Source organism: Corvus cornix, chromosome 1, assembly GCF_000738735.6.
Source record: "Corvus cornix cornix isolate S_Up_H32 chromosome 1, ASM73873v5, whole genome shotgun sequence".
NCBI lineage: Eukaryota > Metazoa > Chordata > Aves > Passeriformes > Corvidae > Corvus > Corvus cornix.
In genome coordinates this window covers 114935337-114948733 of record NC_046332.1, presented here as the reverse complement: position 1 = coordinate 114948733, position 13397 = coordinate 114935337, and the positions used below count along the sequence as shown (strand labels likewise).

At 46.4% G+C, this 13397-nt stretch overlaps 2 protein-coding genes across 2 annotated transcripts; one reads left to right on the top strand and one right to left on the bottom strand.

Moving 5' to 3' along the window:
• Positions 1–1675: 1675 nt before the first annotated feature.
• HMGN1 (high mobility group nucleosome binding domain 1) lies at positions 1676–6566 on the bottom strand. Its single transcript, XM_039553347.1, has 6 exons — positions 6436–6566; positions 6105–6137; positions 5951–5980; positions 5817–5867; positions 3871–4002; positions 1676–2566 (listed from the first exon to the last, which is right to left on the bottom strand). The coding sequence occupies exons 1-6, from the start codon at positions 6448–6450 to the stop codon at positions 2519–2521; spliced, it is 309 nt and encodes a 102-aa protein (XP_039409281.1). The 5' UTR covers positions 6451–6566; the 3' UTR covers positions 1676–2518.
• A 121-nt stretch (positions 6567–6687) lies between these two features.
• LOC104696780 (guided entry of tail-anchored proteins factor 1) lies at positions 6688–12664 on the top strand. The gene is made up of 5 exons (XM_039553334.1): positions 6688–6859; positions 8697–8862; positions 9574–9641; positions 10873–10987; positions 11645–12664. The coding sequence occupies exons 1-5, from the start codon at positions 6770–6772 to the stop codon at positions 11716–11718; spliced, it is 513 nt and encodes a 170-aa protein (XP_039409268.1). The 5' UTR covers positions 6688–6769; the 3' UTR covers positions 11719–12664.
• Positions 12665–13397: the final 733 nt, after the last annotated feature.

The window sequence follows — 13397 nt, the reverse complement described above, 5'->3', positions numbered from 1 at the left end:
GGGATTGTTGAGCCTGGAGAGGAGAAGCTTTGGGCTGAGCTCAGTGTGGCCTTGCAGGGCCTGAAGGAGCTGCAGGAAAGCTGGAGAGAGACAATTCCCAAGGCATGGAGGGCCAGGAGCCAGGGAATGGCTTCCCAGTGCCAGAGGGCAGGGCTGGATGGGAGATTGGGCAGGAATTGTTCCCTGGCAGGGTGGGCAGGCCCTGGCACAGGGTGCCCAGAGCAGCTGGGGCTGCCCCTGGATCCCTGGCAGTGCCCAAGGCCAGGCTGGACATTGGGGCTGGGAGCAGCCTGGGACAGTGGGAGGTGTCCCTGCCCATGGCAGGGGTGGCACTGGATGAGCTTTAAAGTCCCTTCCAACCCAAACCATTCTTTATCTTTTTTCTTTTCACAGTTGTTTCTCACCCATGCCCAGCATCAACTCTGATAGAAACAGCAATGGCTATACTTCTGTTATGTTTTAAATCCAAGCTCTTCTTTCCCCGTTTCATTCCCCACCGTGGTACTTTGAAGTGCATTTTTAGAACCTTGAAGTAAAATATTTTTATGTATTTTTCCCTTGACCCAAGGATTTGCAGCATGCAAAGACAACCGAGTATCTTCCAAGAAACAGGTTTTGTTCTCTTCCTTTTATCTTGAATCAGATTGTGCTCTATTGGGATGCAAATCTGCATCAGCTCTCACTCCAGTCCTTAGTTGCACAGCAAATATATCTGGTATCACACAGGACAGTATAGTATCAGGGAGAAGTTACAATAAATTAAGCAGTGGATAATAGATGTTAGGGAGATGCTGAAAGTCCACAGGATCACAGCCCCAGAGACCCAAAACACATGAAAAACAGGCATTCTGTTAAAACAGGGAAGAGTGGTTATTTTGGGGGATTTACCTGCAAGTTTATTACTTACTCAACTGATGGGTTTAGCTTGCCAAAACCAGAGAGTAAATAATACCATGGAGCTACATCGTGTTACTATTAAATTAAACCAACAAACATGGTACCTGGAAGGGTGTGTTGGGGGAAGTGAGTTAGAAAAGTGGCATCAATTTCCAGTTTTGAAATATCCAAGAACTTGAAGCCAAAGCCAGGTGTGCTCTGTGAGGAACAGACATGTGATGGAACAGGAGCAGGTTGTGGTTTAAGGTTGGGAGACTTCCTATAAAAAAGTTAAACATTGCTTAAATATTGAAGAGAGAAAAATGGTTAAATTCTTTCTGAAATGAAAGTAGTGATTAAGTTAGAGGTGAAACTAAAGTGGGGTTTTTTTTTAGAAATAACTACAACAATCTGAAAAAAGCACTAAAAATGTACAGGAAGCAGATACTGAGCTTGCAGGTGTTACTTAAGAGCATAAACAAGTTCTGGGGTTAAGAGGAAAAAAAAAACTAACAAAGAACAAATGTTACTGTTTGATCGTGGCTCCTCCCAGGACAAGGTGACAGTTGTCTGGCTGGCATCTGATGCTTACTAATTATTGACTTTTTTTAAAGCAAACAGCAGCAGCACAAAGCTCTCAGCATTCAAACTACAAGTTTAGATTAACACTGCAATTCTCCACTCCCTGAATTACCACCCTTCTCTTTAGAAGTACATTTTTAATGCTCTGAAGGACACAGTTAAAAATCCAAACCACTCAGATTGTGAGTTCACAGTCAATGCAGGAGCTACAGAAACATCCTTTCATAATCAAGATTTATTTGGCTTTTGTTTGGTGATCACAAACACTATCAACAATTTTACAATTGTTTTTATTCACAGAGCTTTTTTTCATCTAAAAACTAATTCTGTTTTTTTTTCCTAGCACTATTTCAAATATTTTTCAATCTTTGTAGACAAGCTGTCCTTTAAAACTAGATGTGAAGTTCCAGTATCTCAAATATTGACATAACAAGTTCCATCTGCCAAGCAGAAACTTTTACTTAGACAGTATTTAAAGATATAAAATAAAAGTTTCCAATCTTTTGCATCACAGCTACAAAGTTGTTGGAAAAAAATAAAGCTGCAACTACCAAAAATAACTTTGTCACTGATATACATCACTCAGCAAGAAATCCAACACTAGGGAGCAGTTTTATTAGATAAGCAGTTCTACTGATGGTACAACCATAGATAAAGATAAGTAACTAAAATGTTAAGACATTCTCAACACATCGTTATGAATTCCAAAGTCTGATCTGTGCTATGCTTCATTTTATAGGATAGAAAACTGTCCCTCAGAGTCTATGGAACATGAGGCTTAATCAAGGCCTCAAAGCCCTCTCCTTAATTAACATGCCATTAATTTCTGGTTTCATAGAAAACAGACAACCAATACATCATTTTACCACTTAAAAAAAGCATTTACACTTATCTAAATATGTAAAAAAATGGGTTGAGTTGGGATTCTCTCCTTTTTAAAAATGTGCTTTCTAGAACTACTAAAAAACTTGCATTTACAAAATAGTTGATAAAAATATTCCTCTGAATTGTACAAGAAGAAAGGTTTAAGGACCACCAGTTACAGATGTGGGAGCAGGTGTCACTCAGACTTCACTTCTTTCTCTGCAGCTGCATCAGGTGCTGGGGTCTGGAAAGGAAAAAAACCCAGAACACTTCAGAAGTTTTTAATGGCTCAGACTTAGTTAGGAGTGGTTTTAATGCACAAAGTGACACACAGGACAACCCTGACTTGTTCCTGCGGATTTCTCTTGAATCATGACCTGCTAAACCAAGCTGTCACAAAAAGGCTCCTTGGATCCATCAGGATGGACTTCAGGATGTTGATTTGTTACTAACATACACTGCAAAGGATTTTAATTGGAATTACTGCCTTTATGACAGAAGACACTTTAGCTTTTACACAGCTGCAATTACACATGAGGTGTTTAGAAAATACATGAGGTAACACTTCATGCCTTTAAATTTCAGTGCCACACTTAAAATACTCTCCAATCTTAACCCTGTTTTAATTCTTAGGAAACAGTAACATGCAGCAGGATAGACTCTGCCTCTTCTAGACTTTGGTACATTACACCTAGAATTTTGGGTGGTGTGACCAAGTCACCATCCATTCCTGGTAAATTTACATAATCTCTACACCTGTGAACTAAAGAGACCCCAGATGAGAATGGTGCCAAATTTGGTTTCATTGCTGAAATATTCCAAACACAAATTAAAAGACCAAATTGTGTGACTGTGATAATGCCAAAAATTGAGTCAACTGAAGAACTCGTAGTTATAGCACAACTTTTTCACATTGCAAGCTTGCAAATAACAAAGTGTTACCCCAGAGTAAATCCTCTTGTTCACTGAAGTACCATCCTGTACCTTCCTTGCCCACCAAACCTCATCACCTACCTGAAACCAAAATATTCCACTAAACTGAAAATGAGTGACACATTCACTGTCACAGAAACATGAGACCAACTCTAGGCCTGTTACCACACTTGCGTTTCATCCAGCGGCCCTGGTAAGAGGCACTGCTTTTCCCTACAGATCGTGTCCTAAATTTGTAACTGAATTACATCTGCATTCCAGGAAAATAATACAGAGTGGAGGATGCTGTAAGTTACCTGACCAGTGACTCCAAAAAGTTCAGCCACAGGGCCACTTTGGCACTGTGGTGCAGCCAAGACTGACCTCGCACAGTCACTTCTCCAGCAACTCACTGACAGTTGTATTTTGTCCCTGCACCAACCTGTCTCTTCTCCCAGCAGTGTCTGGCAATGTCACCTCAACTTTGGTCAAATCATTTCAACTCTGGCCTTTCACTGAAGACTCTTTCCAGGCCCGAGAAAAAGGAATATTTCATTTATCAAAAAACTTTTGTAAAAAACTTCTCAGTAACAGCAAATGCAGACTAAAACCCAAACCCAGCCCTCCAAACTTTACCTCCTCAGTTTTAGCTTCCCCATTTTCTGCAGGCAGGTTGTCCTTTGTCTGTTCTTGGTTTGTCTCTTCTGTCTGTTTTCCTTTAGGCCCCTTCTTCCCCTTTGACTGAGCTTTCTTGTCCTCGGATTTATCCTACAAGGAAATACATTTCCAGTAAATAAATTATGACCTTCCAAGTAAACCTTGGAAATAATAAAAAGCACAGAAAACCAAGATGGATTTTCTAAGCTACCAACAACTCCTGATCACCCGCTTACAAAATATTTCAGAATTACATAACTGCAACACATTGACTTCTGTACTTTGATTGCCAAAATGTATTTTTCTCCACTAATATCTATTAAAAAAGCCCACTAAGTAACTCCATAATGAGCAAACTTCTCCCAGCTGGGAAAAAAACTGTGAGGAAAGGTTTAAAAAGTGACAAAATTGATGCAAAAAAGTTTTTTTTGATGAATCAAATAAAAAATCTGACTGTTAATTAATAGCTTGAAGTAGTCAAGTATCACACATGTCAGCCAACATCAATGAGCAGGAGTAAGTGTAGATGCATCACAGACGCTGCAAAAAAAAGGAAATTACAACTGCAGTAGCATTGAAAAGCTTCCCCAAATTCTTCAGGCTTACAGCCTTGAGAGTGGGAACACACTGATACTCAAACCACCGGAATGAAGGTGCATTCCTGATCAGTAACCGCTCAACAGGATTAAAACAATGAAAACATCAGGAAGTCTGCAAAGAAGAGTATTAGTTTATCTGAAATTAGAGAATCACAGAACAGTTTGGGTTGAGAGGGACCTTAAAGATCATCTCATCCAACCCCCAACACCTTCCACTGTCCCAGGCTGCTCCAAGCCCCAATGTCCAGCCTGGCCTTGGGCACTGCCAGGGATCCAGGGGCAGCCCCAGCTGCTCTGGGCACCCTGTGCCAGGGCCTGCCCACCCTGCCAGGGAACAATTCCTGCCCAATCTCCCATCCAGCCCTGCCCTCTGGCAGTTTGAAGCCATTCCTCCTATCCTGTCCCTCCATCCCTTGTAAATTGTCTCTCTCCATCTTTGTTACTGACTTCCCTCAGGTACTGAAAGACCACAATTAGGTCAGCCCAAAGCTTTTAATCCATAAATCACAAAGAAAAGCTTATGATGACAAAGGAACGCTTAACAACACAAACAGCAGCAAGCCAACAGACACAAGGCCAGTTTTAGTTCTCCCCAAAACCAAAGAATTTTACACCTCACTTACTGGCACTGTGAAAGCTGTGCTGAAAAATTCAAAGATCACACAAACCCACGTTCTTACACACAAATACCTGAAAGCTTGACCACACAAATGGAAACTCATGTGGTTTTTAAGTGGCTAACACATTTTTTTTTCACTGTCCTAACACACTGCTTTAAAACACGAGTATGTGTATTTTATCCCCTCGTTACAGTGATGAAATACAACCCTATGCACAGAATCACGGAGGTTGGAAAAGTCCTCCAAGATACTCGAGTCCAACTTTAACTGAACACCTGTCAACCAGACCAGAGCAGTCAAACAACATCCAGGCCTTCCTTGGACACCTTCAGGGATGGTGACTCCACCACCTCCCTGGGCAGCTTTTGCAATGCTTGACAAGCCTTTCTGTGAAGAAATTCCTCCTGATGTTCTAACGTACAGTTGCTTTGACAGTCAAGTAGTTCCACCCAATACCAAACCACAATGTAACATGCATGGATCCATGCCCACGTTTCCATGCAATGCTTGGAGCTTAACAAGGATCTACACACACAGTGATGGAATGTACCTGTAAATACTGGCCAAATTACATTAAAACAATACTTCAGCCAAGTGAGTGTTCCCACCAGGAATAAAACCATTCCAGCACGGTGAACCGAGGACACAACGCGGGATACACCCAGGCACCACCACCTCTCCCTCCCTTTTTCCAATTCACTCTCACCTTAGCCGGTAACTTTTTGGCTTTCGGCTCTGCTTTGGCAGGCGCGGGTTTCTGAGGAGAGAGAACACGTCAGGCGGGGATCCAGCCCTCGGGGACCCCCTCCCGGGCACAGGGCCCCGCCGCTCGGCACTTACCGCGGAGAGCCGCGCCGATCGCCGCTTGGGCTGCGGGCGGGGAGAGACGACGGAGACGGAGAGGGGAGAGAGGGAGAGGGAGAGAGAGAAGGGCGTGAGGGGCGGGCGGGCCGGGGGCAGCCCCGCCCGCCCCGCCCCCCTGCCCGCTCCTTACCTCCTCGGGGGCGTCCCCGTCCGCCACCGTCACCTGCAACACACACGCGCGTCAGCGGGGCGGGACCGGACCGGCCTCTCGCCGCCCCCCGCCCGCCCCCTTCCCGCCGCCGCTCCCGGACCGCGAGTCCCGCCGAGCCCCCCCCCCAAGCCTCCCGCTCCCCCAGCCCCTCCCCGGCCCGCGGAGCCGCCCGGCACAAGGGGAGGGCGCCGGCCCCCGGTACGCCCGCCGCACCGGAGCCCGCGGCGCGGCCGCTTCCCACCGAGCCCGGTCCCCGCACGCCCCCGTCCGTCCCCGCCCGGCGGCTCCGCTCGCTGCCGCGCGCCTTCACCTTCCTCTTCGGCATGTCGAGGCTCCCGGCCGCGACCCCCGCGGCTGCGGCTCCCCCGGCGCGGCTGCTGCGAGCGCTGCTGCGGCTGCCTGCGAGCCACAGCCCGGCTGCGCAGGGACGCCGCCTCCCCCTCCCCATCCCAGCAGCGCCAGCGGCGCCGCAACAGGATCCAGCCGGATCGGCGCGGGGCGCGCCCCGCCCGCCGCGCGCACCGCCTCCTCATTGGCCCGCCCGCGTCACGTGGCGCGCATGGCCCCGCGTCCCCTGGCGCGGGCGCTGCCGCCGCTCCGCCGGTGCCGGTGCCGGGGCCCCGCCAGGGCCGCTGGCCGCTTCCATGGCGGAGAGCGGCGCCTGGCTGCTGGTGCTCAGCGTCGTGTTCCTCTGCAACGCGCTCAAGATCCTCCTGCCCTCCTGCTCCTCCGTCGTGAGTGTGGCACCGCGCCCGCCCCGCGCCCGCGGGGATGGGGAAGCGGGAGGGGGGCGCGGGCCCGAGGATGGCTGGGGTGGACCCCGGGTCGCGGGCAGGGCGTTAAGGGGATTCCCCCCACAGCTGAGGGATGGGGGAACTGCGCGGGCAGCGGTGCCCTCCCGCACCCCGGCTGTGACGGGCAGGGTCTGGTCCTGCTCCTGGCCTTGGGAGAGGAGAAGCTGATGCTGGCCATGGTGGAACACACCCCCGTGGCTCGGTGGCTCCCGTAGCCCCGGCTACACCGGGCGCTGAATTTATCAGGGGTGAATTACCGGTGTCTTTAACGATGCTCCTGAGCCTCCAGCCCTTAGGATGGATCACGAAATCATGGAATGTTTGGGCTGGAAGGAACCGTAAAGATCATCCACTTCCAACCCCCCTGCCCTGGGCAGGGAACCTTCCACTGGGCCTGGCTGCTCAGAGCCCCATCCAGTCTGCTCCTGAGCAGCTCCAGGGATGGGGCATCCACAACTTCTCCGTTTTCGGGAATAGGAAGAACAGCTTTGCTCGGTCTTGCATGTTTTCAACAGATGGACATTCCCATTGTTGAGATGGGAGATCAGTGGATATGGAGATTAAGGAGTTGAGCCTTTGTAGGAATAAACCTTTAGTCTCAGCCACTAATCAGGATGCCCCTGTTCTGATCTGAAGCATTCCCGTGGAAGTGTGGATAATGGAATTGAGGACAAATAAACTCTGTGACTGCCAGACAAACTCACATGTGTACAAAGATGCTGAAACCCCTGTTGCTCTGCTCTTCCATGGAAATAACTTCACTGGCACAGAGATCAGTGTGTACTGTTCAATAATGGACAAAAATCCTTTAAAACTTAAATTACCATCTGCAGTTTGAGAAGCTGAACTCAGTGTTACTGGAGATGACTGATGAAACAGCCCTGTGAGGGGTACCTGAGGGCGTTTGGTTTGTTCAGTCTGGAGGAGACAGAGGTCAGAGCTCCCCGGGGGCTGCAGCTCCTCCCAAGGGACAGCTCCGATCTCTGCCCCCTGTGACAAGGGACAGCAGCCAGGGAGCGGCTGGAGCTGGGCCAGGGCAGGCTCAGGCTGGAGAGCAGGGAAAGGTTCTACCCAGAGGCTGCTGGGCACTGCCCAGGCTCCCCAGGGAATGGGCACGGCCCGAGGCTGCCAGAGCTCCAGGAGCGTTTGGACAGCGCTGCCAGGGATGCCCAGGCTGGGATTGTTGGGGGGTCTGTGCAGGGACAGGAGGTGGAATTTGATGATCCTTGTGGATCCCTTCCAGCTCAGGAAATTCCATGATTCTGTGAAAATCTGTGCTCAGCTTTCTGCTGTGGTTTGAGACTGAGGGTGGTGTTAATGCTCTCACTGACTGCAGGCCTGAGAACAGCACCTGTGGGGAACAAATTCCTTGTGTCTTAGGAAAGCTGAAAAGATTTGCTAAGGAACAGCAAGAAAAAGATTTTGTGTCCTTTGTGCCTTCATTCCTATGGCAAACAGAGTTCATGAACCGCCAAGCTGGTGGTGCCTCAAGAAAAGAAATTAGGAAAGTAAAAGAAAGGGAGAAGACGTTGGAATACTTGGCTGCTGGAGCTGGAAATGGGAATCATTTAGGTTGGAAAAAACCTTCACGATCATTGAGTCCAGCTTGAGGCTGTTTCCTCTCATCTTGTCACTTGTTCCCTTGTTACCCAAGGATTTCCTGCGTCTCACTGAAAGGGTCTTTTTTATGGGAGGCTTTTGAGATCACACTTTATATGCATTAAAGCAAAGCAGTGGAATTCTGGATCAATAACTGATAGATTTCTTCACTTCTTAGATATCCAGACTGCTACAGAAGGATGCAGAGCAGGAATCCCAGATGAGAGCTGAGATCCAGACCATGAAGCAGGAGCTTGCCACCATCAGTATGATGGATGAGTTTGCCAGATACGCCCGGCTGGAAAGGAAGATTAACAAAATGACTGACAAACTCAAAACCCATGGTACAGTTCCATGTCTGCTCCCTTTTCCAAAAGGAAAAGCATTTTCTGGTTCTGAAAAACATTCTGTCAAGAGTGGTTTCTGTTTTAAGTATTTGTCTTTCAAACTTGCCTTCCTTCCTTCCTTCCGAATTCCTTCCTTCCTTCCTTCCTTCCTTCCTTCCTTCCTTCCTTCCTTCCTTCCTTCCTTCCTTCCTTCCTTCCTTCCTTCCTTCCGAATTCCTTCCGAATTCCTTCCTTCCGAATTCCTTCCGAATTCCTTCCTTCCTTCCGAATTCCTTCCGAATTCCTTCCGAATTCCTTCCTTCCTTCCTTCCTTCCTTCCTTCCTTCCTTCCTTCCTTCCTTCCTTCCTTCCTTCCTTCCTTCCTTCCTTCCTTCCTTCCTTGCTTCCTTCCTTCCTTCCTTCCTTCCTTCCTTCTTTCTTTCTTTCTTCCTTGGCTTCCCTGTGTAATTATTTATTCTTTCTGAGTGATGCTGATCACTGAGTCCTGTTTTGAGTAACTTAAGAAAGAAATTACATAACTACAGAATACAGAACTGGCAGTTTGTTGCAGAAGGGTGTTTTTAATATAGCTGTAAGTCATTTGGAAAGAGATTTTTAAACAGGGTAATGTCCGGCCTTCATCAGTGAAATATTAAAAAATTACTAATTCTATGTCATTCTAATTCACTATTAGAAGTAATTGAAAGTCGTATTTTTTTTCTTTAACAGTGAAAGCACGAACTGCCCAATTAGCCAAAATAAAGTGGGTCATAAATATTGTATTCTACATATTGCAGGTAAGTAAGTGTTTTGTTATGGATACAACTTAACCCAAATCCTCAGCAGTGTTTCAGTTCTCTCCTGGTTTGTTGGCCAATGACTCAGGGCTCCCCCAGCACAGGGAGGACGTGGAGCTGCTGGAGAGAGGCCAGAGGAGGCACCAGGATGAGCAGAGGGATGGAGCAGCTCTGCTGGGAGGAAAGGCTGCGAGAGCTGGCATTGTTCAGCCTGGAGAGAGGAGAAGCTTTGGGCTGAGCTCAGTGTGGCCTTGCAGGGCCTGAAGGAGCTGCAGGAAAGCTGGAGAGAGACAATTCCCAAGGCATGGAGGGCCAGGAGCCAGGGAATGGCTTCCCAGTGCCAGAGGGCAGGGCTGGATGGGAGATTGGGCAGGAATTGTTCCCTGGCAGGGTGGGCAGGCCCTGGCACAGGGTGCCCAGAGCAGCTGGGGCTGCCCCTGGATCCCTGGCAGTGCCCAAGGCCAGGCTGGACATTGGGGCTGGGAGCAGCCTGGCACAGTGGGAGGTGTCCCTGCCCATGGAAGAGGTGGCACTGGATGAGCTTTAAAGTCCCTTCCAGCCTAAACCATTCAAAGATTCCAATGACACAGAGCTTGTCAAACAGAAGGAGTTTCTGGAACTGGAAGGGAGATGCTGCTGATAAAGTCTGGTAGTGGAGGATGGAAGGAGTTTGGACTTTAATCACTGGGGGTTTTTTTTTAATGAATGACACCAAATCCAGGGAAGTTCTGCTACATGTAAATATAAATCTGGTTTTGAAAACAAAATACGCTTCTGCTGAGGATGCGAATCTCCACCTACAGCTGCCACTCATTTCCCTACAGCGCCTCATCAGATTGTCTGTGGAGTTCTGACTTGCTGCCGAAGAATTTTCTGCTAACGAGGATGGCAGTGGTCAGCCTGAAGATTTCTTTAGGGGACTGTTAAAGTGAGTTGCATCTGTGGCAGGCAAAAATTTAGGCTGAAAAGAGTCATCAGAATTTTACAGGTGCTGTGAGTGTGTTTGCTGGGCTGGAACCAGGGTCTTGAAAGAAAACAAGTTCTCACTGCTACCTCCTAATATTGTGTATAAATTTAAGGTCATACTGAATCTAAAAATATTTTGAAGAAGATAAAATAACAAAAAACCAATTCCCTTTCATCAGAACTCATTATTTGCTGTTTCCAAATAGCACTGGGAATGTACTTTGATGTGTATTATTATCCAAACTAATAAAAATGTCCATTCCAGGCTGCCCTGATGATCTCTCTGATCTGGAAGTACTACTCTGAGCCAGTCACAGTGCTTCCAAGCAAATGGTTGGCTCCCCTGGAGCGCCTGGTGGCCTTCCCTACAGGAGTGGCAGGTAAGGAAAAGGACATTCCCAAGCCCCAAAGCATCCATGGATTAACAGCAACTCCCAGAGCACAGTGGGGAGTTCAAATATTTGAGCAGCTCTTCCCTGTGTGCTCAGTTCTGGTTTCTTGAACTGATCATGAAATTTTGTCATCTTTATTTCCACCCAAACAGATCATTGCCCTTATCTGTATTGAACAGAGCCTGGGGAAGATTTAAATTAGAAAATCAGAAAATCACCCAAAAGGGAGTTTTCTTCACAGGTGTGCTATGAACTGCTGTGTACTTAAAAAACAACTGATAGCAATTTCAGAGGAAATTTACTTCTTACCTCTCTCAAATCCTAAATTTAGGTTCAAGCAAAGTGTTCTGTGACTTGCCAGATGTTTTCTCTTGGGTCCATAGCAGATGGTTTTAGCTGTGGGGTGCACTCACATTTGTGTACTTGGTACTCTTTTCTCAAGATAAATGGGTATTTTTTTGGGACCAGCATGGATTTATCTCCCATCTCTTGAAGAGACCCTTTTGTATATAAAGAGTTTTGTTCCTGTTGGCCTCATGAATTCTGAGTTTCATTTTTTACACTTCCAAGGTTGTTTTCAGCTGCACAGGTGCCTCAGGGTTGTTGATCCAACAACTTCAATCATGGTTTCTCCCTCTTTTCCAGGAGGTGTGGGGATTACCTGCTGGCTCGTGGTCTGCAATAAAGTTGTAGCTATCATGCTGCACCCCTTCAGCTGAATGAATCCCAGCAATCCACAGAGTCCTCAACTGCATTTGCATCATCACGGTTTTAAATTAATTAAAAAAAGAAATAAAGGGGAGAGTTGTCTTTCATGAGACAAGGTCTGAGACAATCCCTGTTACTCCACTTGGATATCAGTCAGTATTCCTTTTGATTTCTCTTCCCAGAGTTTGTCTTTCAGTTTTGAAAGAACAGCATTGCTGGTTATAGAACCTCATTTTGGGTTTATTCATGGCAGAACCATAAGGTTTTGTCATGGTTTGTTGTCACCAACATCTAAAAGTGTTGGATTTGTGGTTTTAAATTGGAAATGCGCTGGCATTAGGAATCAGTTTGGGAGCTTGGCTGTTTCTTTGCTGTAAAATGTCGTAGCTTCACCCCAAGGTGGGATCATGTCTGGTGGTGCCAGAGGGCAGAGGGAGGTGGTTTGGTTGGCTTGGGGCAAAACGGTTTCCTTGTGATTTTTTTACCCCAAAATTGGAATATTCTTGGGCTCTGCTAAAAAAATAGATGTGTTTAATCGGGATTTCATCTCTTAAGAGGCTCCTTCAGCTGCCAAACACAGGCTGCTGTCAATGAAGCAGAAGACAGTGCTGTTCCTGCAGAGGTGGTGCTGGTTTAGCTTCCCACTCTGGAATTCCCACAGAGGAATGATCTGTTCTGCTGTTCCAGGGCCTTTGCCTCCCTGCAGGAAGGAAGGGGCCAGGAACCCTCCAAAATTGGCACTGCCTTTAAAAACCAGTTCAAAAGGTCATGTTGTGTTGTGTGTGTATATGGATTAAATGGTTTTTGTTTGGTTTTTTTAATGTTAATTTAAAAATCGGGATTTTGTATTGGGGATGCATTTAGCAAACATAAAAATAAATATCAAGGAAAAAATGTTGTGATTGAATGTGATGTATAATTGTGATTTTATTAAGGAAATAAAGCTTTTCAACCCATCTTAGGTTTTCTCATCACTTTTTTAATGTTAACTGCAGTTTTTCTAAAAAACCCACAAAAACCCCACAAAACCCCCAAACAAACAAACCAACCCAAACTGACAAACCAAACTCCAAACTCACCAAAATCCACGCCAGAACAACCCCCCCCATGTTTGTGCATGAGGAAATACTGTTTGAATCAACTGAACTAATTTATTTTTTTATTTTTCTAAACTTTTGAAATGTTGCTGCAAGCAAGTTCAGCTCTGGATGTCTTTATGCTCTTCAAAAGCTTTTGCAGTGTAATTTTTGCAGTTTTTTTCAAGTGCTACTGCCTTTAAAAATTAACAGACTACCCCTAATTTTTCTGAACTTCACATTAATTTAGCAAGTATTTCATTAATTACTGTGAGGAACAAAACACAATCCTCCTCCCCTTGCTTACATAACCTTAAACAAGGATTTTTAGAGGCTTTTTGGGGACTGGCTATGCCTGACTTCTCCAAAACAATACTTTCCTCTTGCACATTCATCTCTGGATGTCAGCTGGGGAAGTTACCAGGCAAACTGCTTTGATAAGTTCTAACAGTGGGAAAGAATGAGGCTTTAGAGGTTTCTAATGCTCGTGAAAACAATGTAAGAGCAAATTATTTTTATAATCTGTGAATTCTGGAAGCTGTTTGGGGAGTGAAGGAACTAAAAAATGTTTTCTTTAATGGCATTGTTGGTCCTTGTCCAACAGTGGACCTTAT

Bases quoted from the DNA above. Each gene is read 5' to 3' on its own strand.
- HMGN1 (XM_039553347.1), bottom strand. The intron at 5,868-5,950 runs GTAAGTGCCGAG...CTCTCTCCTCAG, and splicing joins GATCGGCGCGGCTCTCCGCG to AAACCCGCGCCTGCCAAAGC. The intron at 2,567-3,870 runs GTAAAGTTTGGA...TTTCCTTTCCAG, and splicing joins GGGAAGCTAAAACTGAGGAG to ACCCCAGCACCTGATGCAGC.
- LOC104696780 (XM_039553334.1), top strand. From the start codon at position 6,770: ATGGCGGAGAGCGGCGCCTGGCTGCTGGTGCTCAGCGTCGTGTTCCTC. The intron at 6,860-8,696 runs GTGAGTGTGGCA...TTCACTTCTTAG, and splicing joins TGCCCTCCTGCTCCTCCGTC to ATATCCAGACTGCTACAGAA. The intron at 8,863-9,573 runs GTACAGTTCCAT...TTTCTTTAACAG, and splicing joins TGACAAACTCAAAACCCATG to TGAAAGCACGAACTGCCCAA.